We start from the raw sequence: 27,617 nt of genomic DNA on the forward strand, positions 1-27,617 counted from the left end.
TAGAGGCCGTGGAAAAAGACAAAGATTACGCATACAGTTTCTAGATACTGTTAATATGTTTTTGCATTTGCTTGTCGCCAATATTTCAAATTTCGACGTATGTGAGTATGACGTGAGAGACTGCAATGCGCGGTTACGTAAAAAAATATTGTGGACCAAGGACGCCCAGTTTATAAGTCGATGAAGAAATTGCTACACAAGGGAACTTACTTTGCTAAATGCTTTGTTCATCTTCAAATATTAGAGAACATTTTTAAAGATTATCTATCGTAGCTTTACAGCCTATTATGATGACCTTGCCATAAGAGAGATAAAGAAATTAATAACTATTTATACGTAATTCTATTTTTAGAAATAAACTATTCTATTCTACGCACGTTATAACCACTTCCTTATTAACCTACATCTTATCAAAAGCGGATAAAACTCGTTACATAATGAAACATGCATTCTATAAACCAACAAACGAATCACTGGACCCAAGCAGGTCGCATCGTCCAACAATATTAATAACACTTGCACAATAACTTACATAAGGCAGAGAGAGCTCAGCCAATTTACTTCCGAAACCAGCCCTGAGCCGCGAAGCCTGAAGGTGCTAGTGATTGTTAGTCGCCACTTCTTGGTAGACTCGCGTGGTCGTGTTCGAATTATTGTGAAAAATAAAATGTAAGTTATGGTAATAGCTAAAGCCATGGAGGTTGAAAAGAAGATTGAGGATGTTGTGGTGATGAAGAAGCCCAATTACATGCTTATGTCCTTGCAGAGGATATTAGTGTTGTTCGTTATACTTATAAGTGTTATTATTGTTGTCTATTATACCCCAATGCCAGGTATGTGTATACATTATCTTATAAATACATAAAATATATTTAAATTAACGTCTTTGAATGTCAGATAATATTGTATACTGCAAGAACGAACTAAAAGGATTTCGTTATTGCAGTTATGATGTAGTACAGTGCATAGCAATTTTAAAGTAAATTATTTTTGGAATGTTTTTAATATATATTTATCGATATAAAAATGTTTAAACGACATCCCATGCGATTAAAAAACTAGGGTAACGTTCAAGGTCGAAATTTAAGCTTTTCTCAATTCATGCTACTTTATTTTCTAAATGTATTCAAATAATAACAACGCAAAGAAATATTATTGTTACTTTCCATTCACGTTTAAATAAGCATTTACTTCGTTTATACGTATGACTCAGCAAATAATATAAGAAACAATGAGAAGCACAAAAAATGAAACAGGTTCGGATAGAACTTATTAATATCAAGGTTTTGGAGATGCAGCTTAAATTCCGTTTAGACGAAAACTGGATACAGTTATGATTATATATTCGATCGATTAAAACGCGACTTCACATTGACAGTTCCACAGAGAGTTATTTTACAAATGGGATACATCTAATTAATGATAACGAAATGTTAATCAAAACTGGGTTCTACCTGTTAGACCGCAGAAGCTATGAATTATTTATAAATGATTTTGGTATCTGGTTAAAAAGTTAATGTCATTATTAATTCAAAATGAATATTTATTTGGAATAGTGCAATAAAACTGCTGGCGATAAAGGCGTTAATTTAACCAGATTAGACCTTAAACTGTTTATTTCCATTCACGAATAGAGAAAGTTCCGTTAAACGTTTCTATAACTAATTTTTTGTTTATCTTTTCAGAGGAATACTTCGAAAATTGTGATCGCGAATGTCACGAGCTGGACTGGCCGATGATATGTCGTGTAAAACTTGTTATTGAAGTTTACAAAACAAACAGCAAGTACGTATTTTAATTAATACAATATCATCTAATTATAACATTATTTAATTATATTATTTTTCTTTTAGATCCTGCAATCATTGCTTAGAAACTGGCAAACCATGTCCACCAATGTGCATCACAGCTGATGGAAGAGAGCGTGGTGTTCTTTCAGCGAATAGAGAACTTCCGGCACCGGCGTTCCACGTTTGTCAGAATGACATTCTCGTCGTAGATGTGGTTCACCGCGCACCAGCGCATGCACTCTCAATGCATTGGCGCGGTCAACCGCAAAAAGAAACTCCGTTCATGGATGGAACGCCGATGCTAACGCAATGTCCACAACCGGCGTACACGACCTTCCAGTACAAATTCAGAGCTTCAGCTGCCGGTACTCACATGTACCACGCCCATTCTGCCGCTGACGCAGCTGATGGTCTTGCTGGCGCTTTAATAGTAAGACAGTCCCCTAGGCTAGATCCACTCAAACGCTTATATGATATTGATGCAACAGAACATACGATATTCATAGCAGAATGGGGTCACTCTATGGGGCCCTTGGCCGGAGTGTCTTCAATAGTTCCAAATGCTGAATCTTTACTGATCAATGGAAAGGGTAACACCTTAGAATCGCCAGATGCTCCACTAACAACATTTAATGTTGAATATGGGAAGAAATACAGATTCCGGCTTGCATACGGTGGGGGTGTTAAAAGTTGTTCAGTTAAATTTTATATTAAGGATCACACGTTGGACCTAGTTTCTTTAGATGGGAATATGATCGAGGCTGAAAACGTTAATAGTATAACTATAGGGCGAGGTGAGCGTGCTGACTTTGTTTTGAAAGCTAATAGACTGTCTGGTGTTTACGATGTAAAAGTTGAAGCTGATAGAGGCTGTCAAGACAATTTAGAAGGTGTTGCTAAGTTAACGTATAAAAGTAAGGAGAGCAAAGTGCTTCATAAAGACGATAACGGCTCGGTGGGTAATGAGCTGGATAGAGATTTTACGACAGTGTATAGTGATAAGTGCAGTACTGAAAAGTTATTGTGTTTGGATGAAGTGCATTCTACTAAGAAACTGTCAGAAGAATTATCAGGGATCCCTGATGAAGTTATCTATATGCCCTTTAATTATTCAACGCGGCAAATATCTGCAAAACGTATTGGTGAGTAATTTCCTAATAAAATATACATAGAAACATAATATACAGAACTGGGCTGTGACTACATATAACTACAGCTGTGTGTAAGCATGACATGGTCTGGTCTAGTGTTCTGTTCCTGGCGAAACTTTAGATTAAAACTAGATCACCTACTTAAAAATGCAAATGATGCAAAAATATTTCTATTAAAAGAAAGCGGGCCAAATTATGTCGTAACTATAGCGAACTATACGTAATCATATATTATAATAATGTGATATCTTATCACTACACATAATATAAGAATTGACTATAATGATATGACATAATTATAATGTATGTAACTTCTATGTAAAATTCCTTTTAAGACAAATTTGCGCGCCGTTATGTGTGGCTGAATATGCGTACTTTAGGTTATACCACCATAACATTTTTGTACCATATTCTTGCAAATTAATTATTATAATTAAAGTAACGATAAAAAAATTTAATGTTCGAATACCCTCAGGGCTTAATTTTGTTTCTAAAATCAATTCACTTTTGCTTTTTAAAACTACGGCTCGATACTTAAAAGTTGTCTGCCATGCAAACAGAATGAATGTTAGTACATATTATACAAAAATCCTTTTTAAAACGCTATAACCGGATTCTAAAGTCGTATTTCAACTTTACCAATCCTCGAAAAGTTTAGCAAAACAATATTTCAATTTGAAATTCGTAAAAGCTATAAATGTTTCGTTACTTATCCAATTATAACTATTATAAAAAGCGTGGGGTCATCATAAGATTTCTCTGCAAAATGTCAAGCAAAAGGTTAATAGGTGAATTCACTCGCCTTTGATTTACACGTTTTTAGTTAAATGCATTTAAGTGAATTGTATAATATAGTGTACGGTAACAAACGTTGCGAGGTTTTCCAACTTTAAAAACGTTTGACAGTTTATATATCTCAATTTTTTTTTCTGCGGTTATTTGCAATCAGCCCCAAGGCTATGAGCGATTTTTTTCTGTGGTGCTGAATATAAAATATATCTTAACTAAAGTTCAATAAATAAATGACTTACTTTTGATGTCCTATAGGCCCTAGATGGGGCAGAGGGTATCCACAGTGCGTCTCCATTGCGTTCGCTCTTGAGCCTCGTATTTCCCCTCACTTCAAGACTTTCCGGCTCTCCTCTGCAACTGTACGACGCCAGGTTTTGTTGCAATCAAGCGCCTGCTTGGGAATATGATTGGTATCCCTTCGGAGTGTCAATAAATAAATGAAATCAATTAAATTATATAGAGATGGTGGAGAAACTCAACTTTCGAAACACACGCAGAAGTATATAAATGCTTTGGTGTAGTCCAATTACATACGTAGCTGAAATATTAAACCAGTATTCTTGACGGTGAAAATTGGATGACGATGGCAAAAAATAAAAGTTGGAGGAGGTTCTCTAATTTTATTTATATCTATTTTTGTCGATAAGATGTGGAAGAATAAAAGCTCATTATTATTATTCTTGATGAACGAAGTTATACAATTCAATTCGTAAATGGTATTTACTTTAAAAACGCGGTTCACGGTTTTATTGTGACACAGTTTTACAAAAGAAAACCAAAGTAGGTTAACGCATTATAATAACAGCCACAGACTCTTTGCGAAAGCGTACATAATTATTATTATGACTATTACTAATTATGGGTTTATTCAGTATGCATTATATTTATTTACACTTTGTTACCATACAAATAAAAAGCAGATTTCATTAGTTACTAAGCAATGGGCGGCCTACTGAGGGTAAAGTACAAGAAGTGCATAAATAATTAACATTTTTTATATAAAAGTCAAAGCTAATCTTAGGGTTAATGAGTCATAATGAATTTATATAATATATACATCGTATGGTGCTAAGAATAATTTATGAAACACTGTATTGTATTGTAAAAGTTTTTATTGCCGAAAAAAACTTTTTGGCCTTACAATAACATCTTGAAAACTTCAAGGGAGATGTTCTTGTATGAAGTTTGACAATGCTCTGAGACTAACCCGGCATACGAATTGGAAGCGTCCATAATGAAAACATAATGTTTTGTATCAACAAAATAAACCTATTAACAGTTGATATTGACTTTCAAACTAGGCTTTATCCCCTTTATACCTGCGGCTAAAAGAATTCCCAAGAGCTTTTCCATGTTATTAAACCTATCGCTATCATACTGTTACTGGTAAGTATGCATTCCGTGTAAACAAATAATTCAGAAAACAATTTTTATTTTAAAACCTAGCAACCCCGAAGTCGACCTGTCTTAGGATAGTGTGATATAGCAAACATACCTCATAACTTTGTTTGATAACATATAGCAATGACGTATATGACGTGGATTAAATGTCTTTATTATTAGCAGCTATGATATTCAAAATCGGGATTTTGTCCATAATTTAATTGGTTGCTTATAATCAAATCAAATCTAAATCTAAAATAATCAAATCTAAAATAATCAAATGCCATAACACACACGTCGCTAAGAGGCTCATAGAAGGCTAGCGTCTGTAGACAGAGACATAAAGATTAAATAATCTGTATCTGTACAGAAAACATATATTATGTAAAAAAGTAATCTCGATCTATGTTGGTTAAGAAAATTTTAATACTGTATATTTAATTGTTATGGTTTTATTTAAACAAATTAAAATATTGTTACTGTAAACAAATTACAACTTAATTTTAAAGACAAAAGAAATTGTTACTGCTAATTAAATTCAAAGTAGTTTTTTCAATTAAATTAATTATTGCTTAATATATATATCCTTGGTGCCTGAAGGGCTACACCACAAATTGAAATTCCTAATAAACTAAAGAGTAACAAAAAAATGAAACAAAAACATTTCATAGTAGTTTATTACAAGTAGGTACTGGTAGGATGGATGTTTACATGTTATCAAATATCAATAATGTAAGATTTATAATATTGTATATTTTCTATTATATTTGGCAGTGATACAGGTTTGGTTGTCTATAGGAAAATTGAATGAATGAATGACCGGAAGTAGTTTTTCAAATTATGGTTGGTTAAGAAAAAATGCTCTTACAACAAAAACTCGAAGTTTGTGAAAAGTGTCGCCTAACTTCACTTATCGATCTGGTACGGCCATTTAGTTAGGAAATAGAAAAATAATCTTTATTTCTGTACTAATAAAGAAAAAGATATTTATAACGAATAAACTTATTAACACACCTTTTACTGGGATCTTTTGTGTCTATAAAATGATAAACGTAATAAAATGCACAACACTTGGGAAATCAAGAGTTGATACGTATTTTAACACGTTTGCATGTTTTATTAATTGTACAATAAGGACGACGTTGTTTCATTTCGTTTACACAATGGCCCCCCCGGGCAGGAAGCTCTCCTGATGTTACGTGATACCGCCGCCCATAGACACTCGCATTGCCAGAGGGCTCGCAAGTGCGTTGTCGGCTTTTAAATAAATCCACCTTGTAAAGCCGCAATGTGCGGCTAGTATAGTAAAGGTTTATTAGGTTACTTTGAAATTGGATAGGTATCAATAGTGAAAACTAAACTTCAGTATTCAAATAGACCAAACAATGGATTGGATTCTGTAACTTAGTTAGTATTGTATTGACTTCCAAGTAAAGGTGAGTAATGTATTTATGGATACCTCTTGTTTTCACTATTAAAGATTCTTCATATAAACTACTGCCTCTTTTCATCATAGCCTAGACGCCATTTGAGAGAAAGAGACGTAAGAGTTAATATGTTTAATAATAATAATTATTGATGGCTTAAGTATGTATATATATGTTTTCCATTTTAGAATTGACATATCACCTCCATATAATCGTATCCAATATATATATGTAATGTATTGCATATAGAGTGCAATTTATTTTTAATAAGAAGTCGGTCTTTATTTATTTACACTTTGTTGCTTTACAATATAAAAATTTAACATAATTAAATATAAAGGAGGGCAACTGGCGGCCTTATCGCTTTCGAGCGATCTCTTCCAGGCAACCACTGTGAGAAAAGAAAAAAAAGTATTAAACTAGATGAGGTAGACAAGAAGTGCAAAAAAACATATTACGTATAGTTATTAAAAAAAAAGAAACTAAACAGGACCAAAAAACAAACTAAACACATGAAAAATAAAAAGTAAAAAGTGCACATGAATCATCACTTTTTTCAATTAATCTTGAATTTTAGTTAAGACTAAATATAAAACCAAAGACAAGTCGCGCTTTATTGTTTATGTTTGGCAAAGTGTGTTTTCTAATATAGAGAACTGTTGACCAATCACAATCAAACGAATTTTATCATCTTTGGTTTAGATTCTCGGCTTAGCAATACAAGGGTTTTGTTTTTAATAAACATTCGTACTATTATTTGGAAACTGATACTTTAGACTCTTGACGAAAACCTACCTGATATCACCTCAAATATGATTAATTGCTTCACTTCTAGAAAAATTGTACTTCCATGTTCCTGCATACTAGACTCGTAAACGTGTGACTCAGTTTTGGATCGCGCAGTTAGGACATACAACGACCTACTATTTAAGCCTAGACTTGTTTAAGCTATCGTGGAATATGCTTAAAAGGAGTATTAACATAACCCTTTCTCACCATCACACAACACAGCCGAAGTCTAAGTTAAAAGTATTAAATATTTATTCCTTTCGTAAATGTTTGCACCTTTTCGTATATATTATGTATTCCATTTTTGGCATATAATTGTTTTTGTTTTATATAGTTAATAGTAGGATTACGAATAAACTTTAAAACATTCTCTATACCTAGTTAGTCTTCATACTTTCATACATTGTTGCGAACATGAAAAGGACTTTATCTCCGCCTCAAACTTTAAACCGAAGTTATAACAGCTCGTTTTGTTTTCATTAAAAGCGAAACTTTGTTGCGTTCTCCACAACTATAACGAGACGAGCTAATGTTACGTAAAACGTAAAGTAGAACGCAATTATTTCGTGATTTCAGTTAAATTACTACCCGCTCGGTCGATGTAATTTAAATAATAAAGGTTTAAAATTTCTCTGCAAATAATTTTGCATAGTCTGTGTAATACTTGATACTACAAAACTTTTTTGTGTTTATGATCATTTAAATAATTTCTTAATTTTTTTTGAAATATTTGTTCATGACAAGGATTGCATTAAGATATAGTTATATAAAATAAACACACGTACACACATTATTAATAAACAAGTAGTTGGGGTCTTAAAGAAAAGAGCGTACTATAAGTAAAAGATCGTCAACACATCCGTAAGACCCAAGGGCGACATTAACATTTTATTCAGATACCCTGCTCCTTTGTTCCTGTTCCATGAAAAGAGCAGCTACAGATCACAAAACCACAATTATTTCGCTGGGAATCGAACTCAGGACCCATATCGGTATGCCTTGTATACAGGGCATATTAGAGTGTACTAACCTATGGTAGAGGATCAGGTATTAAAAGACATTTTTAAATAAATCAAGGGAATGAGTGTCATTAAAAAGTATTATTGAAGTTATACTTCTTTTGGCGCGTAAGGGAAATATGAGGAGAGTAATTTTTACGATGCACGCGCACACCGTCACTAAAAACCGACACCCTGAACTTAGCTATAGTCAACATTTTAGTATTTTCTATTGTTAGTGTCGTTTTTTCTACAAACGTAGAATAAAACTTTTAAAAAGATTTTTAACTTGTTACGTCAAAGAAGAAGATTTATATAACTTCTACCGCATGTACATATAAGTACACACACGTTTTTTTAAATAATTCAACCAATCTATAAACTGAATTTAATATTATTTAATTAAATATCATAAATTTAATTAAAAAATTCATAAACGTGTCAGTGAATGTTTGTAATTGTATAGTCATTACTAAAAATGCCGCTATTGAGAAACCGTTACTTTGAGAATTTCTCATCTGTCTTATTGTTGTATATTATAATTCTCGAATATAACCTTATATTAATAAAAAAACGATGAAAACTTATTTACGTCATTATTTGTAAACGTAAAACTTTATAAGCAGTTTAAAGAAGTTTTAAGAACGAATAGTAATCACTCACTTGCCTATTTAGAAGAAAAATACAAATAATTAAATTATAATTTTAAGAATGCGCGCAGAAGAACAAGAAATCTATTCATCTTGAAGCGATCGTAAGCATAAATTATTTACTTATTACGTGTTCATCTAATTACTTATAAATAATTAATCAATTAAATTTTACTCCGAATAAAATGAATTTGTAGTACAAGAAGCTTTATATAAATTGGTTTAACATAATTACATATTGTATATTAAGATATTCTAAGTTGATCAGCTTTCTAGTTTATTGAAACTATGTTATTATTATGTTACAGCATTTTAAACCGTATACAAGGAAAGTAATCACCGCTGGCAATCACGTCTGCAACCGCGAGTAATATCTTGATTGCCATAATCTGTGGATATGCACCATAGATATTTTTTGCATAGATTCTATACTTTTTATATTTACTGCTTCTATGTTAAATCACGTACCTACAGGTATTTTTGATAGACTTACTATTTATGCTTGCCTTGTCTATAATTTATTTTTAAATAAAAAAAAAATACAATAACAAAAAAAACAACACAAAATTAGAGGTTTGGAATTAAGGCATTTTCATTTATTTGTCCTCTTACAGTATTTAGCGGGAATTGAATAAAAAAATAGGTTTAGAGTGCAAGCTTTTTTCTTATTTTCTTTCTACTTTGATGTGATTTTTTATATTAGTCTAATTAAAACTGCTTTTTATATTAGCGATTAATTGGTTCCGTGTTCCGATTAAATGCGTCAATCATAAAACAATAAAAATGTATCAATTCAAGCATTTACAGCTTTCTTTTATAGCACTTCAGTTCACATAAAAGCGTGAATACATTAGCACGACGACATCTTAATTAATATTGATTTAATGTAGATACAAGCTTCAATCAAACAATCGACTGACCGAGCAAATACAACGAGTAAATGTATTGAGAAAGATCGAACCGTACCAAAATTACTAAGAGAGAGTGTTAAAAATACTTTTAGTTTTATTGAAAAGGGGTCGTTGTCATACATTGTTTGTAGGGAATTAAAGAATGGTAAAAGTTCAAGTCTATGCCTTGTCTATGTTTCGGTTCTCAAGTCTATGATCGCACTCTTAAGGTCCCTTCTGCACTGCTGCTGTGTACTAATCGAATTCCTTTTATATATATTATTTTAACATTGATATAATATATTACGACGCAGTGCAATTATGACAAAAAGGGCTAAATCATGATCTATTTTATACGAAACTAGCTGATCCGGCAAACGTCGTTTTGCCATGTTTATCATTTATGGTTATTTTGCCTCACTCGACATAGATAGGTATAATGTGTCGCGGACTTTTGTAGATATTTATAAGATCTACAATTACTTAGAACATTTTATGGTTCTATCTTTAATAGTTTAGGCAGGGTACGCAAAATAAGTAACTTTTTTGATTGATTTTTTACACCTTGTGTCCGAAAAACCCTATCATCTTACGGAACCCTATTTTTGTTCAAAATTAAATATAGCCTATATTACTCGTGGATAATGTAGCTTTCGAATGGTGAAAGAATTTTTAAAATCGGTCCAGTAGTTTATGAGCCTATTCATTACAATCAAACAAACAAACAAACAAAGTTTTCCTCTTTATAATATTAGTGTAGACTAAGGGTTCTTAGGCCAAAATTGATTTGTGGTGTAATTTTAACGGTTTTTTGTAATATCCAACCAGCTGACATTAAGGAAATAAATTAAACAAATTCAAAAATTCAGTATATTAAATTAATTGTAATTTTATGCGTAATATAAAAATATTTTTATTATTGCTTCAAGACGAGGTTGGTTGTGGTAACCGTTCCTTACAAACATTTTGTAAAAAGAAAAATATGAAACAAAAAACTATGATGACTCACAGAGTGTTTATTGCCATACGTCATATAATACGTTTTATAATTAACTGGCAATAAATTTAAAATTATTCCAAATCATTTGAATATATACAGTAGCTTTCCAGGTAGTATTTGATAATTTTCAGATTTTAATTTGTTAGTATACTCGTCTAGTAGCTTTCCAGGTAGTATTTGATAATTTTCATAATTGCGTAATTTGTTAGAATTGAAAGTGTTAAAATCATAGGAGTAGCTAGTCATTGTTTTAACGATGTGTTAAGTCATAATTCTTAAGAGTTTGAACGGAGAGACAGTCTTAGGAATTTATTAGAAAGTATTTATCTCAGTACGTCATGACAGATTAAGTTTTCTTTGTATTATTAAGCTTTGAAATGTTTTATTCGAATGTTGTGTTGCATGTCACACAGATTTTTGTACGAAGTATAGAGTTTTGTGTATATTCAATCCTACTATTAATAATAATAATATAGCTTTATTTTGTTCCATTAAAATACAAACACATGCAACACAAGAAATTAACTTGTTATAAAATAAAATGTTGTATGTGTATTTATATTGACCCCCCAAAAGCCTTCTTCAAGGCATTCCACATTTTTCTATATTTTGCTATCTCCAAACATAACAATAGTTTTTTTTATTAAAATAAAATATGTTTATTATGGAACATAAGATACAGGTATCACTTATTCCACGTCATTAAATTTGAATCTGAAGGCATCCCTACTCATCGACAAAGAAGACAGAGGGTGTAGGCCGAGAGAAAAAGCCGGCATAAAAACTCTCGGTACTCTTTTAAAATAGCAAATCATCAAACAACACTTATTTTAAAACAAATATCGCAAATTAATTAGAAGTAGCCTAGCACTAGTCCCAGGCCCTTTTATCGACTAGATAATCGTTAACTTTATAGTAAGCCTTTTTACACAGCTTTTCTTTAATACATTTCTTAAATTTATTAAAAGGCAGAGATAAAAGAGCCCCTGGAATTTAATTAAAGAAGAGTATCCCTTTTCCCAAAAAAGAATTACTAACTTTAGATAGTCTAGTACGGGGAAACTGCAGCCTGCGTTTGTTCCGAGTGTTAACATTGTGCATATGTTCTATTCTAGTAAACTTATCACTATTTTTGTATAATTTTATTGTAAATTTGCATAATATTTTCATAAATATTATTCTTATAGCTAACTATACTTTACTAGCAACAACAAATTTTTCGGTTAGTTAAATATTTCGTACAAAAAATCTTGAATAACAGTTTTTAAACCTCGGTTGTTAACGCTTATTATTTGAAAGAACAATGCATTTGAGTTTATTTGTTGAAATAATATAATTTAAAATGGCTTTAAATTGAAATAGGAAGTTGTTATTATCATTTGGCCAAAATACATTTGCATTTTATCATATCAAAATGGCGGTCATCGTGTTTGTTATTTCAAATGTATAAGTTGTAACTTTAACTTATGTAAGCTGAAATGAGTATTTAAGTAATATTCTAACACATTCTCTGAGTCGTTAATTACACAATTATATCTATTTATTATTATATATTATATATTTACCAGAAATTACTTATATTATGTACATAAATCGACATTTCGACTGCTCAGATTGATTGTGATTATTAAAAGACTGTCTGAGCAAGTCAAAAGTCAAAAATCATTTATTCATGTAGGTAACACTATGGACACTTATGAATGTCATATTTAATTTAATGTCAATTTATTTCATTATTATTATAATGAAATAAATTAAAAACAAAGATTTGTCCTCTATCAGCAGGAGGCATGGTGAAATAGGAGCACGCACTTACATTCCCGTGGGAATAGCACGCAAATACATAGTCGAAACAACTAACATCACCGCATACACGGTGACGGTAACGACAAAATATTTTGAATCTATGGTTATTGACATACAGATGTTTTGATAGTTGAAATGCCATAGACAGAGAAAATAAGTCTTTACTTTAATTATTTAAAATACTACATCGAAAAATCAATGCAACGCATGTACCAAATTGCATTTCTGAAGTTATTGATTCACGGAAGCACCTCTTTGACCTAGGTCTTTTCTAAATACCTTAATTAACTTTCTCCTAATAACTTTTGAATGTGTTAGTTATGATGCTAGCTATTAAAAAGCACAAACGGTGAAACTGGCTTGCCTTAGACCCAAAAAAGTCGACGGTATATGTTTGGCACAGGAGGCTGATCACCTATTTGCCTATTAGATTGACAAATGATCATGAAAGAGATTTAGAAATCTGAGGCCCAGACCTAAAAAAGGTTGTAGTGCCACTGAGTTATTTATTAAGCAAGCATTAAATCTATCGTTTACCTAATAGTTTTACAATAATACGACATTGCAGCATTTTAACTTACGTATTCTGTCTCTTTTTGACACACTGCAAACACAATTTGTTCTGTGGGAAGTAATTTAAATATGTAGTTACGAAGAAAACACAAAATTGGTTGTACAATCTATTTTATCTCTAGCACTTGAGTATATAACTATTTCGTATCACTTAATTGCTAATAAATTTTATGTTAACTGTCATAATCCGACATTTTATCATTTTTAACTAAAGGCATTTGCATACAATTAAGTGTAATTACTTTTTTATTTGATTCTATAACTCATATTAATGACAGCGAGTTCAAAATTATAGCTGCTGTTTCTCTAGGCGTTTAAATAGGTAGACATCGTAGGCTGATACATGCGTCTAGTGAAAAGCTGGGACACCACTAAACTTTCACTTTAATAATAACCCATAAAAAAAACTATGTTCACTTTGCTTAGGCCCGTGCAACAGTGTACCAGGATCATGAATCGATCCTGAGTTGCCTAAACAGTTGCCAAACATAATAATAAAAGCCTTTTATCTCAGATACTTTATTTATTTATTAAAGTTTACTACATCACACATAATGCTATATCTACAGTTTATGTTACAAGCTTTCCTAAAATTTTGGTAAAAATATAATAAAAGCATATAAAAAATAATAAATACAAGTAAAAAATTACCAATTATGTATAATAATGAATTAATTAATATTCATTTATATTTCTAACATCTAATTAATTCCTGTCCCGTGTGCCCTTTTAGGCAAAGGCCTCCAAATCCCGCCATTTCTGCATGCACTGTGCTACTCTCTGCCATGTACCTGCTATTTGCTAAATCTGGTCTAGCCGTAAAATCACTTTAGACACGATTAAATCAGAGATGGAGAACATAATTAATATATACTAATTATATACTATTATTATATAAATGAATTATATAGGTACTATTATTTGCGCTTAGTCCGCGAATTGATCCTAATCCTAGTGATCGATCCTATTACCAAACCTAGTCACGCGGCCTTCAATTTGTCTATCTATAAATTAAAAATAGAAAATATCATATGCTTGGTGGACCCATGCATCTTCTATACACAAAGTCCCCTCGGAAGTTGTGTGTCTTAAGTTCTCATGTTATTTTCACATGTGTATAATATTCTTTTTGAAGTACTTTTGGCGCGTTAGGGAAAAATTATGAGAGTAAATTTTTACGATGCGCTCACACCGTCACAAAAAACCGACACCCTGAAGTTAGCATAGTCAACATTTTAAAATAAAAAATGTTCATTTCTTTAATGATGTAGAAATATTTTTTGTGATATTTAAATTAACTTTATGTTACTAAATAATGCGTTATAATAAAACTTTCAATGTATTGAATACCTTTTTTCTATTGTTAGTGTAGTTTTTTCTACAAACGTACAATAAAATTTTTGAAAAGATTTTTATCTTGTTACGCCAAAGAAGTATAACTTCTAACTTATATGTTTTTTTATAACATATTTTCATAAGTATTTGATTGTCCTCATTTTAACATGTGTGATTTTTGAAAGCATTTATTACACAAAGTAGCCATTTTGTAAGAGAATGCCATTATAGCTTGTTGCAATCGCACCAGGAAATCTCAGTCTGCATAACGTTTAAAGTTAATATTTATCGTGGGTCAAACAACGCTAAGCAAACATATCCCCGAGCTAAGTATATTGGCTTTAACTTTTTAGTTTTAACACTTGTTTCCTTGCGAACAGGAAACTAAGTGTTTTACGAGAAAACTAAGAAACTGAGACGTGCATACACTTGTATTTCTTTTAGAAAGTTAATAAAGTTTAAAAAGCGATAAAAGATGAAATATACGGTCCTTAAGTACGAGCCGTAATTTTTAGTAGTTTTTTATAATTAATGCGATGTTAAAATTGTCATAATACATACATAAATAAAACAATATTCTTAAACTATAATAATAATAATGGATAAATAAAAACCTAGAGTACATTTAAAAAGTATTTTATTAGTTAATTAACAATTAATTATATATATTATCTTATCGAACACTCTCAATGCCAAAGGGCTCGCGAGTGTGTTGCCGGCCTTTTAAGAATTATTAAGCTCTTTTCTTGAAGGACAACCGAACAACCCTTCTGAACACTCTCCAGCGGTAAATACGGTAGAAGATGCAGCGTGATCCCATAATTTATTGATAAACGTAATTTAAATTGTTTAAGCCGTACCTGAACCGTATAGAAGTCAATGACCGGTGACATTGTTTTGGTAAAGTTGCATTTTTGTTGGGGCTTGTTGATAAATACAAACGCAGAAATGTTCTTGCTTATAAAATACGCTGTGACGAAAACTTATATTTTTAGAATATTCTCTTATTCACTGTAGATATAATTGGTCAATCTATCGCTTAATTATTTCAATTAATGTTATCGGCAACGCCCGTAAAGCCATCTCGACACTCCCGCGAGAAACCTTATCGAGCTCCTCGCGAATATTGGCGAGTCTATTTGTCGTTGTATGTTTTGTATTTGATTGAAACAGATAAAAAGCGCACCGTCCTCACTCTCGCGCTCGCGTCGCCTCGTCAAGAGTATGGATGGGGGTTAATAGTGTAGTAAGAGCGAAAGACTACAACAATATGTACTCACTCTTTTCATACCACCTCTAATTAAAGTCATGACTGAAGTGATGATGATATAACTTATAGTTATATCGGGTAGTAGGCAGATTGCCCAAATGATTATTTTGTAATATAAAATCTACGTTTTTATAAATAAAAATGCTTTTTGAATTATATTAATAATTGTATATTCCCTTCCAGAAAGCTGGGGTCAGTCGGATGGTCACCGTTTCACGTACCCAGCATCACCTCTCTTAACACAAGGACCTGAAATAGGATCAGATGCTCTGTGCTCAGAGCCTGGACAAGCTGAGGAATGTGTTCATGTCAAGAACATTCCTTTGGATTCCACCGCGGAGATTATTATGTTCGATCAAGGTATGTAATAATACACTGGAAACACGAAAGATATGTGAAGTATTATGCAGTAGACTTTCTGCCTTTCGAAGGCTATTGTTGCCCACGTTTCAAAAAAGCGTGCCAGCGGGGAATAGATAAGGTATGCGTTGTATAATAAAAGTGAAAACTTCACCGTTAGTCACTTGACTGTGAATAATTGATGTATTAATTATTAAAAAAAGAAGTTTTATTCGATTCTATTGAGGGCCAGCTGTAGGTAGTAGCAGCGGTAGGCAACTACCTTGTACAAATCATCATCATAGAAATGATGATGATTGATGAACTTGGACTGTTTCTCATGGTGATCTCGTTATATTTAGTTTTAAGAAATTTAATGATGAACTTAATTTCCTACGTACATGATTACCAAACTCGCTTGGACTAAACAGATCATCATCAATCAATTGCAACTGTTATATGATGGATGGCGAACCTCCTTTAAATTTAAAAGAGTCAGCACTATTTGTACATACAGTTAGTAAAATAAAAATATCAATTTGAGCCTTGTTTTTAAATAAAATTATGTACATAGAATAAACGAGTAGTGTTGTGTGTGTCGGCGTGTGGCTCTCATATCTGAGGTCGTGGGTTCGAGACCCGGCTGTGCACCAATGCAATTTCTTTCTATATGCGCATTTAACATTCGCTCGGACGGTGAAGGAAAACATCGTGAGGAAGCCGGTTTGCCTTAGTCCCAAAAAGTCGAAGGCGTGCCACGTGCGACCACCCATTAGATTGACAAATGATCATGAACAGATACAGAAATCTGAGGCCCAGACTTAAAAAGTGTAGCGCTACTGATTTTTTTTATTTTTATAAAGAATAAACAGAAGTTCTAATAACATCTATATGAATAACTAATACACATAAGACCGTTAATTCATGCTAAGTGTTAGTTATATTAGTGACTTCCGTTGGAAAGCAACTATAACATGTGTAATGTAAAAAGTAAACAAAAAAATATAAAACAAATGGTGACTTTCACCAGTATAATACTTGAAACATACTATAAGTGTACGACCAACCAGTCTCCAGAAGATAAACCACTCCTTGGAAATTGTGTTCGTTTTACAACAAACTCCCAAGCGAAATTAGAGAATTATCACTGAATAAATTTAAAACTCTCGTTAAACGTAAATTAATCAATACAATTTTGTATAAACTTGACCTTTTAAATATTAAAGATTTCAAATATGTATACCTGCTCTGCCTTACAAATAATTTGTATGACTCAAATTGGCGATTAAAAAGAGTGGCGGAGAGTTTCTTGCCAGTTCTTCTCGCCCGCTCTACGCCCTTGACTTGCGAACTGGTAGTAAATGTAAATTTAGAATCAATTTATCATCTTTTCTGTTGACGTTCATAAGTACACTTGGTTACCTATATGAGTAAAGTTATTTTGAGTTTGAGTTACACATTTACAAGATTTGAGTATCAGTTTTGGCATTTCATGGCGATTCAATTTATCTAAATTAATTGCTGTCAGCTGATATGGTGAAAATCGAGATCTGAGGCCCAGACCTAAAAAAGTTGTAGCGACACTTATTTAGCTTTGTATACATAAATACTTAGCACTAATTTTTGGCTCTGAATCTTATCCGTACAGCAGCCTAGAGTAGGTTCAGTCGCATACGCAACGAATGCTAGATTAAAATTATTGAAGTGAAGTATAAAGTTCAAGCAATCTTCATATAATACCGTCTCGTGTTGACAACGTTACTATGCAATATATCATAGGAAATTGTTTCTTCTCTTGAGAAAAGTACGAACGCTAAAGCGAAAATTGTTTTCAGTTGTTAATATTATTTTTTAAAACGTCATTTATAGTCAATAAAAGACGTTTTTAAGAGGAAGGTTTATCCGGAAAAGAATATACCGTGATTATCATAAACAAGGCTGCATAATTGATCTTGAACAATCGTAAAGGTTGTTGTGATTAATTATAAAAGGAAGGCAATGACCGTATTTTTGCAGGGGCAGATACGTTTCTGTGTTTATTATTTTTATTGTACGCGTTTTCCATATTTCAACGTTGGTAAATATCTTTCATCGGAAATCTACTTTTACACAGCACTTTACATATTTTTAATAACTCGTGGTGGATATTTAAGGATAATTAAGGATTAAGGTTTTAAAGATATGCTTAATTCTGCTACTCATTAAAATTAGCAATGCTAAGCTAGAGCCTGCGACTCTCAAAAGTCAAAAATCATTTATTCATGTAGGTAACACAATGTACACTTATGTACACTCGTACCTGAAGTCGTAGGTTAGAGCCTCGGCTGTACAGAAATGGACTTTACTTCTTGCGCATAAAACACTCGTTCAGAGGAAAACATCGTGAGGAAACCGGCTCGCCTTGATCGCAAAAACTTGACGGCGTCGGACACAGTAGACTCTGCCTTGAAGTCAGAAGCCAAAACTAGGGGTTGTAAAGTCACTCACTCACGCGAAACGTTGCATGTTAACAACTTGAATTGCCGGGTATCTTACGCTAGTCTAAACAGCTCCTCGGCGGATGTGATGCCGGTCCACTCCCGTACGTCCCGCAACCACGACTTCTTCCTTCTACCAGCCCGTCTCTTGCCTTGAATTTTGTCAATACAAGCTACAATAAGTCCTATCGATGATGACTCAACACGTGTCCGATATATGTGACTTTCTGTATTTTTCTGTATAAAGAGGGCAATCTTCAATCTGTTATCCGACCTGTGAACGATTCGTTGAATAATTAGATTGGTATCTCAGTCCATGGTTTGAATATTGGCTTTTCTTTAGAAATGGATTGAATTGTCGATCTATGACACCTAGAATTGGATTGAGATTGCATATTAATTTTGGTCGTAAGTCTGCATAAACGTCAAAATAGTTTTTAAACTATTGCCCATTTAGTAAAATCACGTTAAATAAACAGTTAATTATAGGATGCCCGCAGGGGTTTAATTGGCGAAGGTTTTATGCATGCAAATTGAATTTGACTTCATTAATTGCATCTAAATCTACATACGTTGTTAAACAAAGTTTGTGTAATCAATGGACGATCTGTTTAATTATGTATATATACGGTAATATTATATATTTGTTGCAAACTGTCTGAATTCACAAGAATTGTATTTTTTATAATTCGTTATAAAAATGTTTAGGTTTTTGGTTCTTTTTGTTTTGTTTATATTTGTTTAGTTTAATTATGTATTAGTAAATTTTCTATTGTATCAGTATTACTAAAGAACCGTAACATTACTGTAAAAATAGGAAATAAATAAATTTTGGTTCTAAATTACCTTGATGGCTGTCTTCCACGTTCCACGTTCCACTTCACTAGACCCAGCCATCCCTGGGTAATACAACCTCAAATTGTTTAAAAAATTACCATACTACAATAACACCCCCTAAAATAGGTGTTTGTCGGGTGCGAGGACCGTCTTTTTTGGCGTCCCGTAGGCTCTTTTGTCCCCCTTTAAAATCAGTTTCAGGGTATTAACTAGAAAACATTCTGGATTGGAACATCCTAATCACCTAGCTGTATGCAATAGGCATTCCAAACTATTCTCAGTCCTGCCAAATACATATATATATGCGTGGGTTGCTCTATAGACGAAAAATATGGCACAGAGCGCCCCATGCTTTTTCACAATAATACCAGTATTTTTTGTGCATTACCATTTTCAGCCTAAATTAGGAATTATTTTTCACTTTTTAGTTTGATGTGCTTTAAAAGCGTGTTTTTAGTTTTTTTTAACTATTATTTATTTTTTAGTTAATTTTTTTTTATTTTATTATTTTCGGATTATTGCATTGTCATCGATCTTTGACAGGTGCGCAAAATTTGAATAAAATCTGTCCGTTTAAAGTGTGTCAAAATCGAGTCCGAAGGAGTCGGTTACATACATACATACAGGTGAAGCTAATATAAAGCGTGTAAAAAAGTGTATACATACTAGTGAGTCGAACCGTTTCGGTGGAGTGCGACCACAACCACTAGATTATACAGTTAATTTGTGGGGTTGTTTATAGAAATCATTAAAAGTATTGAACAGATTTTGATGATATTGTCAATATTTTAGTTTTTAGTTTTTCTCAAGAGGCATCTATTGTGTTTAAAATCAATGTTATCTAGATTTCTAATATAAAAATAAAAAAGAAAAAATTACAGTATAATATAGTATTTTAAAGGTGAGAAAAATCAATAGTTAGAACGCACGAAGTTTGTGAGTCTTGCACCTAGCATGGGCAAACTGCTCAAAATATGAACAAATATATTTAATTTAATATCAAATTTTGGTGAATGCTCACGATGCCAAAAGCATTTGGCCCAAATGTAACTTTCTCGAGAGTACTTGATTACGGCGTGAGCAGCGTCTGTGAATACAAGTTATAATTAAGATAAAATATGTAAGTGTACCGTGCATACATTTCGAATGCCTCCACCGTGAACATAATGATACTACCCAATTAGAAGATATGGTGTAATATATACAAAATTTACATACGAAAATGGATCGATTGGTGTTCTTTTTTTAAATATAATACATTGGATCAGGCACGCGATCAGGCAGATTTGTGGCTGAAACGCTAGCAGGGAGTGTTACATCTCTTCTTTCTTAAAAGGGACTTTATTTGCTTGAAATTAGGTCTGGTAGGCTTGGCTTCTTGGGCAGGACCCGGGCGATTACTATTCCGGAAATATCCTCATCATATTTATGTGAATTATTATGTGGGTGAATCGCAGCGGAGTCGCTGGCCGGCGTAACCCGCAATACCTACCTCTTGTAATTGTACTGATATATTTATGGCAGATTTTTCCAGCTGCGTCTGGAAATCGGGAATTGGGATGCCAGTCTCGAGCTCCAGATCGCACCTGGCTCTTTCGACTGTCAACAAGTAAATGAACTACCGTCGTTTCACTCGTCACAGTCTCAGTCTTAGGTTGATTTCTAATCCAATATATAAAATTCTCGTGTCACAATATTCTCATACTCCTCCGAAACGGCTCGACCGATTCTTATGAATTTTTTTATGCATATTCAGTAACTCTGAGAATCGGCTACTATCTATGTTTCAACCCCCCCTGAGTAATAAGGGGTGGCCACCCCAATTTTTTTTTGTTTCTTTTTTAAGATACAGCATACAAAAATACATACAACCCTTAATTGTCATCCCCCTACAATCAACCCCTTTTTTATTATAGTAAATAGTTATTATTATTGAACTTAAAAAATATTTCCTAAAAATAATATACATGGCAAAACGACGTTTGCCGGGTCAGCTAGTAGGTAAATAGATTTACACGTGGTATGGTAATTTATATTTGTAATCTGTTTACGCATATCGCCATGGTTATATGACAAGGTTAATATATTTTATTCAACCAAGGCTCTCTGCTACATATAAGAGGCTTAATAAACTGAAACCGACTTAGGGCTCTCGATATCCCAATTCCCTCTTGACATTCATGTTTTATTGGAGTCTAGGATTTCTATGAATTTTTAATTTTTATAGCAAGATTTATTTTCTTAACCCTGACAAGTAAATACAACTCAACATGATAGATAGAGATAGTTAAGTTTTTATTAACAATTTAGCAGTCAAACATTTTAAGAATTTAAAAGTCCTATGTTTCGAAAACAGACACAACACATATGTCCATAGGTTTTTTTTTATAGTTTTCTAAACTACGATTTTTATATAATCATTACGTATTAATTTCCGTGAAAGGACGCGTCAACTGTGAAATGAGATATATAACGCTACTATATCATCTGATACATCTCCCGAGTCGACATCGTTGAGGCATATCTAATAAATAAAATTCTCGTGTCGCGGTATTTGTGGTTAAACTCCTCCGAAACGGCTCGACCGATTCTCATGAAATTTTGTGTGCATATTAGGTATGTCTGAGAAATGGACAACATCTATTTTTCATACCCCTAAATTTTATTTTTTTATTTTTAGATATTGTTTTCTGTTTTTATTTTTTTATGATACAGCATTAAAAAATACATACAACCCCTAATTTTCACCAATCAACCCCAATTTTTTTATTATAAATGATATACATGGCAAAACGACGTTTGCCCGGTCAGCTAGTTACATATATTTTTCTTTTACATAGATAGTTTTTCATTACAAATTAGCGGACCCGACAGATGTTGTTGACATCTTAAATACAACATTTCAAACTTAAAAATCAATAAAAAATTGTAAAGAATCTGAAATATTCTCGAATCCACTAAAACACTCATGAAAATTGGTCTTTCCATTAATTGCATTACGGCTTTGCCGGGTAAGATTCGATCGTCTTATAGAATCTCGAAATAAACACATCAACCGATCAACTTCAACACTTCTAATTGTCAAATTTTCAATCACACTTAACCATAGGCTAGCCGCACACACAAAATAATATTGACAATAAAATATGTATTGTCAATAATATTGTGTGTGTGCGGCCTGTATTGCGGTATTGTTCAATATTATTGTGGATTATCCAGAAATTCAGATATTGTCACGTCAATATCGGGGGGAGGTAGGGGTATTGTCAATAATATTGCCGTGTGCGGACGCGCGGCAATATTTGTCAGCGTTGAGAAAAAGATTTCAAGGCAGGCAAATAGCACGAGAGAAGACGTAAAGAAAAAATTTAATTCCCTACGAACAAATTTTTGGAAAGAAATAAAGAAGATTTACAAATCGAACTATATATATCATCAAACTAAATATAATAGTTTTTGGAAGCTGCTATCTCTCATTCTCATGTAATTTTTAAAGTCATTATCTTCTGTAACTCGTTGTTCATTTATTAGATTAAAGTGATTTAACTCAGCTTTTCTTCTCATCCAGTCTTTAATCCACCGTTTCTTTCTTTCTTTCTTGATTGCTTTTTTTTAAGATAGTAAAATTAATGCAATACTCAATGCAACTATTTTTTTCTTTCTCTCCATTATGTTAAACGTGCGCACATAATCTAGCTGCGAAGCGACTGACTCAGATTGTACCATGAAAAATTGCCAATAATATTGTGAAGTGTGCGGGGACCATATATTGATGAAGAATATTGACAATCTTGCATTGACAATATTATTTTGTGTGTGCGGCTAGCCAATGATAGCATTACGTTTAGCTGTCAGTTGCTTTTTGTTATATATATATATATTCCAGCTGTCTATTTGCTGTATAGATAAATAAGCCAGATACCAACTGCAGCACCATCTGCCGGGCTGATATGTGAATCTAAAGAATCCAGGGCGCCACCCAAAAGCATATAGAAAAATTCATTTAAATCGGTCCAGCCGTTTAAGAGAAGATCAGTGACATACACACGTACATTAGAATTATATACGAGTGTATGAGGATTAGTGACTTGTGTGATAAATATAGCCTATGTTCTTTCATTATAATGAAACATTACAATCGTAAATTTTTGAAAATATTTCCATTATTCTTTGAGTTTCTTTTCAAATATACAAAGCATATCTTTTCACTTTTAATTATACGGATAATGAGCCGTTTATATATTTTTAAATAATGACACGTCAGCAAAGAGAAAATATAGTCGCAGGTCATGTGAATAATTCAAGAGGTAGGGAACGACCTCTGACTTATAAATGAAGGTTGTTTCACTACTAAAACGAATAATTATAACTTCCACGCTATCAACAGATAATACTGTAGTGAAGGGGAACTAGAAAGTTTTCCTTAAGCGAGAATTAAGTTTGGCGGTTGTTGTATGGAGATGTTCAAATAAAACACTTTGTTTGACGCTGGGTAACAACTGACTTTAATGGTTTAAATATGAGCTTATAACTAACATAAAATTACGGGTAGTTGCGACGCTAAACGCCCACGAGAATGTAAGTGCTTGCTCCTATTTCACTACGCCTCCTGCTGATAGAGGACAAATCTTTGTTTTTAATTTTATTATTATTTATTATTTAAGATGTCATGTGTAACATGGTGTAATGGTTGCAGCTCCTTACAAACGTAGTGTAAAACAAAAACTTGGCGATTAAAAATAGTGGCGGAGAGTTTAATGCCAGTTCTTCTCTTCCCTTTTACGCCCTTGATTTGAATACTAGCAGTAATGTAAAATTAGAAGAATTTAATGTATATTCCTTTTTTGACGTTCATAAGTGTACATTGTGTTACCTACATGAATAAATGATTTTTTGACTTTAGACTTTTGAACAAGAACTTGGATTATTTAAGAGTTCACAAATCTAAATGACCCTTATGTTATTGGACATTATCGGATACGAGAATGTTAAAATACAATTTATGAGTGTGGTAAAAACTAAAGAGCTCAATACTACTCAAGTAGGCGATGATTTTTTTACATTTTGTTTACGCTTCTAATTATTAACTAAAAGATTTATATGAAACTTAACACAAAATAATAGAAAAATTTCCTCGTATATTTAAAAACCAGGATAATAATAATAAAACATTCAACGTAACGTAAAACTTTGATACATATTTAGATATTTTCTCACACTATTGCATAGAAATAGCATTTTTAAATTAAATAAATTTTCTGTTGTCCCAAAATACAATTTTATCCTAACGAAATGCGACAACGGCCAGGCTTGATCTATTAAATTAACCTTAATAGAACATGCCCCACGTATAAATGACAGGCACATATTTATTATAAAAAAATACAGATTATACAATGGCTATGCAAACATTGAAGTAGGTCAGAACAGATACAAGCTAAAAATGCGCATATTACAAAATCGGAACTGATTAGGCAAAAAGTATTTCATATATAAAAATATTAAAAGTAAACTTCAGTATTGAAGTCGCACATAAATAATTAGATATCGATTGATTCTGTCGAGTGTCCTTCCATTATTCCGAGTTTATTAATGAAATGGATGATTTATTGTGGAATTTATAGTATTTTGGAGTCATGAGTTGGATTTTCGAGTGATATCATAATTGAGGTAGTCTAAACAGCCTGTCGATTATTTTATTTACATACATATAACATACATACATATAACGGCACACTAACGAAACACATACACACACTTACTAAGAACACACAACATACAAAAAAACACATTACATGCATGTGCATCAATGACAGTGTGCACAATGTTTAAAGGGAAACAAACCAATTATAAAAGAGAAAATAAATAATACATTAAAAAAACCCATGAGATATATTACCAGGAAAAATAAGAAATTAAGAATGTGATTATTTTAAACAATCAATCATTACATTTTAAATAATTAAGATACATCTTAAATATTGTCATTAATTTAAATGTTTTTTTATAAATAACATATTAATTGCAAGATTACGTCGTGCGTAACTTAAAATTGATTGCTGTCAAACAGTTGTACCGAAAGGTGAAATTGTACATTTATTTCGGAAGTTCATACGTTTAAATACAAAAATATAAAGTGCAGTTATGTAAGCACTTCCTTAGTAGTTACTTAATATGCGCAATTAACACTTGCAGGCTGGGTTAATGGTTGTGTGAGGAAACTGACAAATTTTAGACAAAAATCCGGCAGAGGCTGGTCACCTCTTAGCCTAACATAAATAACATATACATATACCTATATATTCTCGTTATAAGTTTTTACTATTAAGTACGTTTTCGTATTAAGTTTACTTAAAGGGGTTCCTGTATGCGTAAGAAAAAAAAGTTCTTTTTTAGAAAAAAATGTGCAGTGTTGGCCTAGTGGCTTCAGCGTGCGACTCTCATCCCTGAAGTCGTAGGTTTGATCCCCGGCTGTGCACCAATATCTTTCTTTCTATGTGCGCATTTAACATTCGCTCTAACGGTGAAGGAAAACATCGTGAGGAAACCGGCTCGCCCAAAAAATCGGCGGCGTGTGTCAGGCATGGGTCATATGATCACCTACTTGCCTATTAAATTGTCAAATGATCATGAAATAGTTAAAGAAATCTGAGGCCCAGACCTAAAAGGGTTGCGCCACTGATTTATTTCTAAAACACTCCTGTGTCAGGGCTCCCAGCTCTTCCAGAACAAACTTAATCGTTTTTATTTTATTTTTTAAACACACGTGAGTGTTTGAGTGAGTGAAGAATGAATATTATATAATATTAATTATAAAAATAAATGTACGTAAGATAAGTTCAGGCAAGATCCCCGAAGCGCCACCAAATTATTAATATTTACATCAGTTGCGATATTCAATGTAACCCGAGGGCTTTATTAATTTTCCTACGAAATAAATTAATCTGTATTCGCTTACACATAACTTTATTGGGGCTACAATAGAATTACGATATAATCTCGAGGTCCAATTTCCTATTCTCAGCACAATCGACGAGCAGAAAACGTTACCTTACAAAGAATCCTCTTTATATGCTTTCAAAATGGGTTATCCAGTGTTATAGTAGACTTGACATTTTTTGCATTGCATAGTAATTATATGTAACATAGTATTGTCTTTTATTGACATAACCTTTACACATTTAAAGAAAAAACTTTTTAACCGGATTAAAGTTATGTATTATTATAAATTTACATTTGCGTGGTCACGGTGACACGGTGAGAGTAGCACGCTGTAAAGCACGCGAAACGTCGGATAAACTTAAAATTATGTTAAATAATTGAACATTTATTTTGTAGGGTAAAACGACCAAAACCTTCCAAACCAATTATACCAATACCTAGAATTTTATGATTAATAAAATTAATATTTTTGCAGGTGGTGAGTCCGATCACATCTTCCATCTTCACGGCTACAGTTTCTATGTCGTTGCCATGCAGCAATACAACAGAAGTTTAGACAAAGACTTTGTAAAACAAATGAACGAAGAAGGAATTTTATTTAATAGAAGAAACGTTAAAAATCCAGTGCTAAAAGACACCGTAGTGATTCCCAAATTTGGTGTTGTTGCTCTACGCTTCAAAGCAGATAATCCCGGTTACTGGATGATGAGGGATGAGAGATCAGCTCATTGGACAAGGGGGCTCGATTTTGTTTTAAAAGTCGGTGAGGAGAAGGACTTTGTTCAGGCACCTTCAGACTTCCCTAAGTGTGGTTCTTATGTTGGTCCAGAATACTTTTTAATTTAATTGTAAGTCTCCTGTGTATATATATAATAGTATCAATCGCTTATACTGGGAATAAATAAGGCGCAACTGCGTTTCTCTGTGAATACAAGTTTTATAAAGTAAAATAATATAATGAAAAAATTAAAATATCTTACATATATTATGTCAAGTGACATAAAATAAACATCGTGGATCAGACGGCAAAGACAACATTAAAAAAGAGTTTATATAAAATACAATATAGACAAGAGTTTGTATAGGAAAATATATTATGTTTTCCTTACATATTATATATTCATCCTTTATCAAAATTCACATTGTGATAAAAGTAGGTATGGTATTT

At 32.5% G+C, this 27,617-nt stretch overlaps 1 protein-coding gene across 1 annotated transcript; it reads left to right on the top strand.

Annotated features, from left to right (window-relative positions):
* The first annotated feature begins 382 nt into the window (after positions 1 to 382).
* Positions 383 to 27,377, top strand: LOC125054732 (laccase-14-like). The gene is made up of 5 exons (XM_047656776.1): positions 383 to 833; positions 1,686 to 1,785; positions 1,854 to 2,932; positions 16,038 to 16,214; positions 26,925 to 27,377. The coding sequence occupies exons 1-5, from the start codon at positions 677 to 679 to the stop codon at positions 27,293 to 27,295; spliced, it is 1,884 nt and encodes a 627-aa protein (XP_047512732.1). The 5' UTR covers positions 383 to 676; the 3' UTR covers positions 27,296 to 27,377.
* The last annotated feature ends 240 nt before the right edge of the window (positions 27,378 to 27,617 follow it).

This window comes from Pieris napi, chromosome 12, assembly GCF_905475465.1.
Source record: "Pieris napi chromosome 12, ilPieNapi1.2, whole genome shotgun sequence".
In the NCBI taxonomy this organism is placed as follows: Eukaryota; Metazoa; Arthropoda; class Insecta; order Lepidoptera; family Pieridae; genus Pieris; species Pieris napi.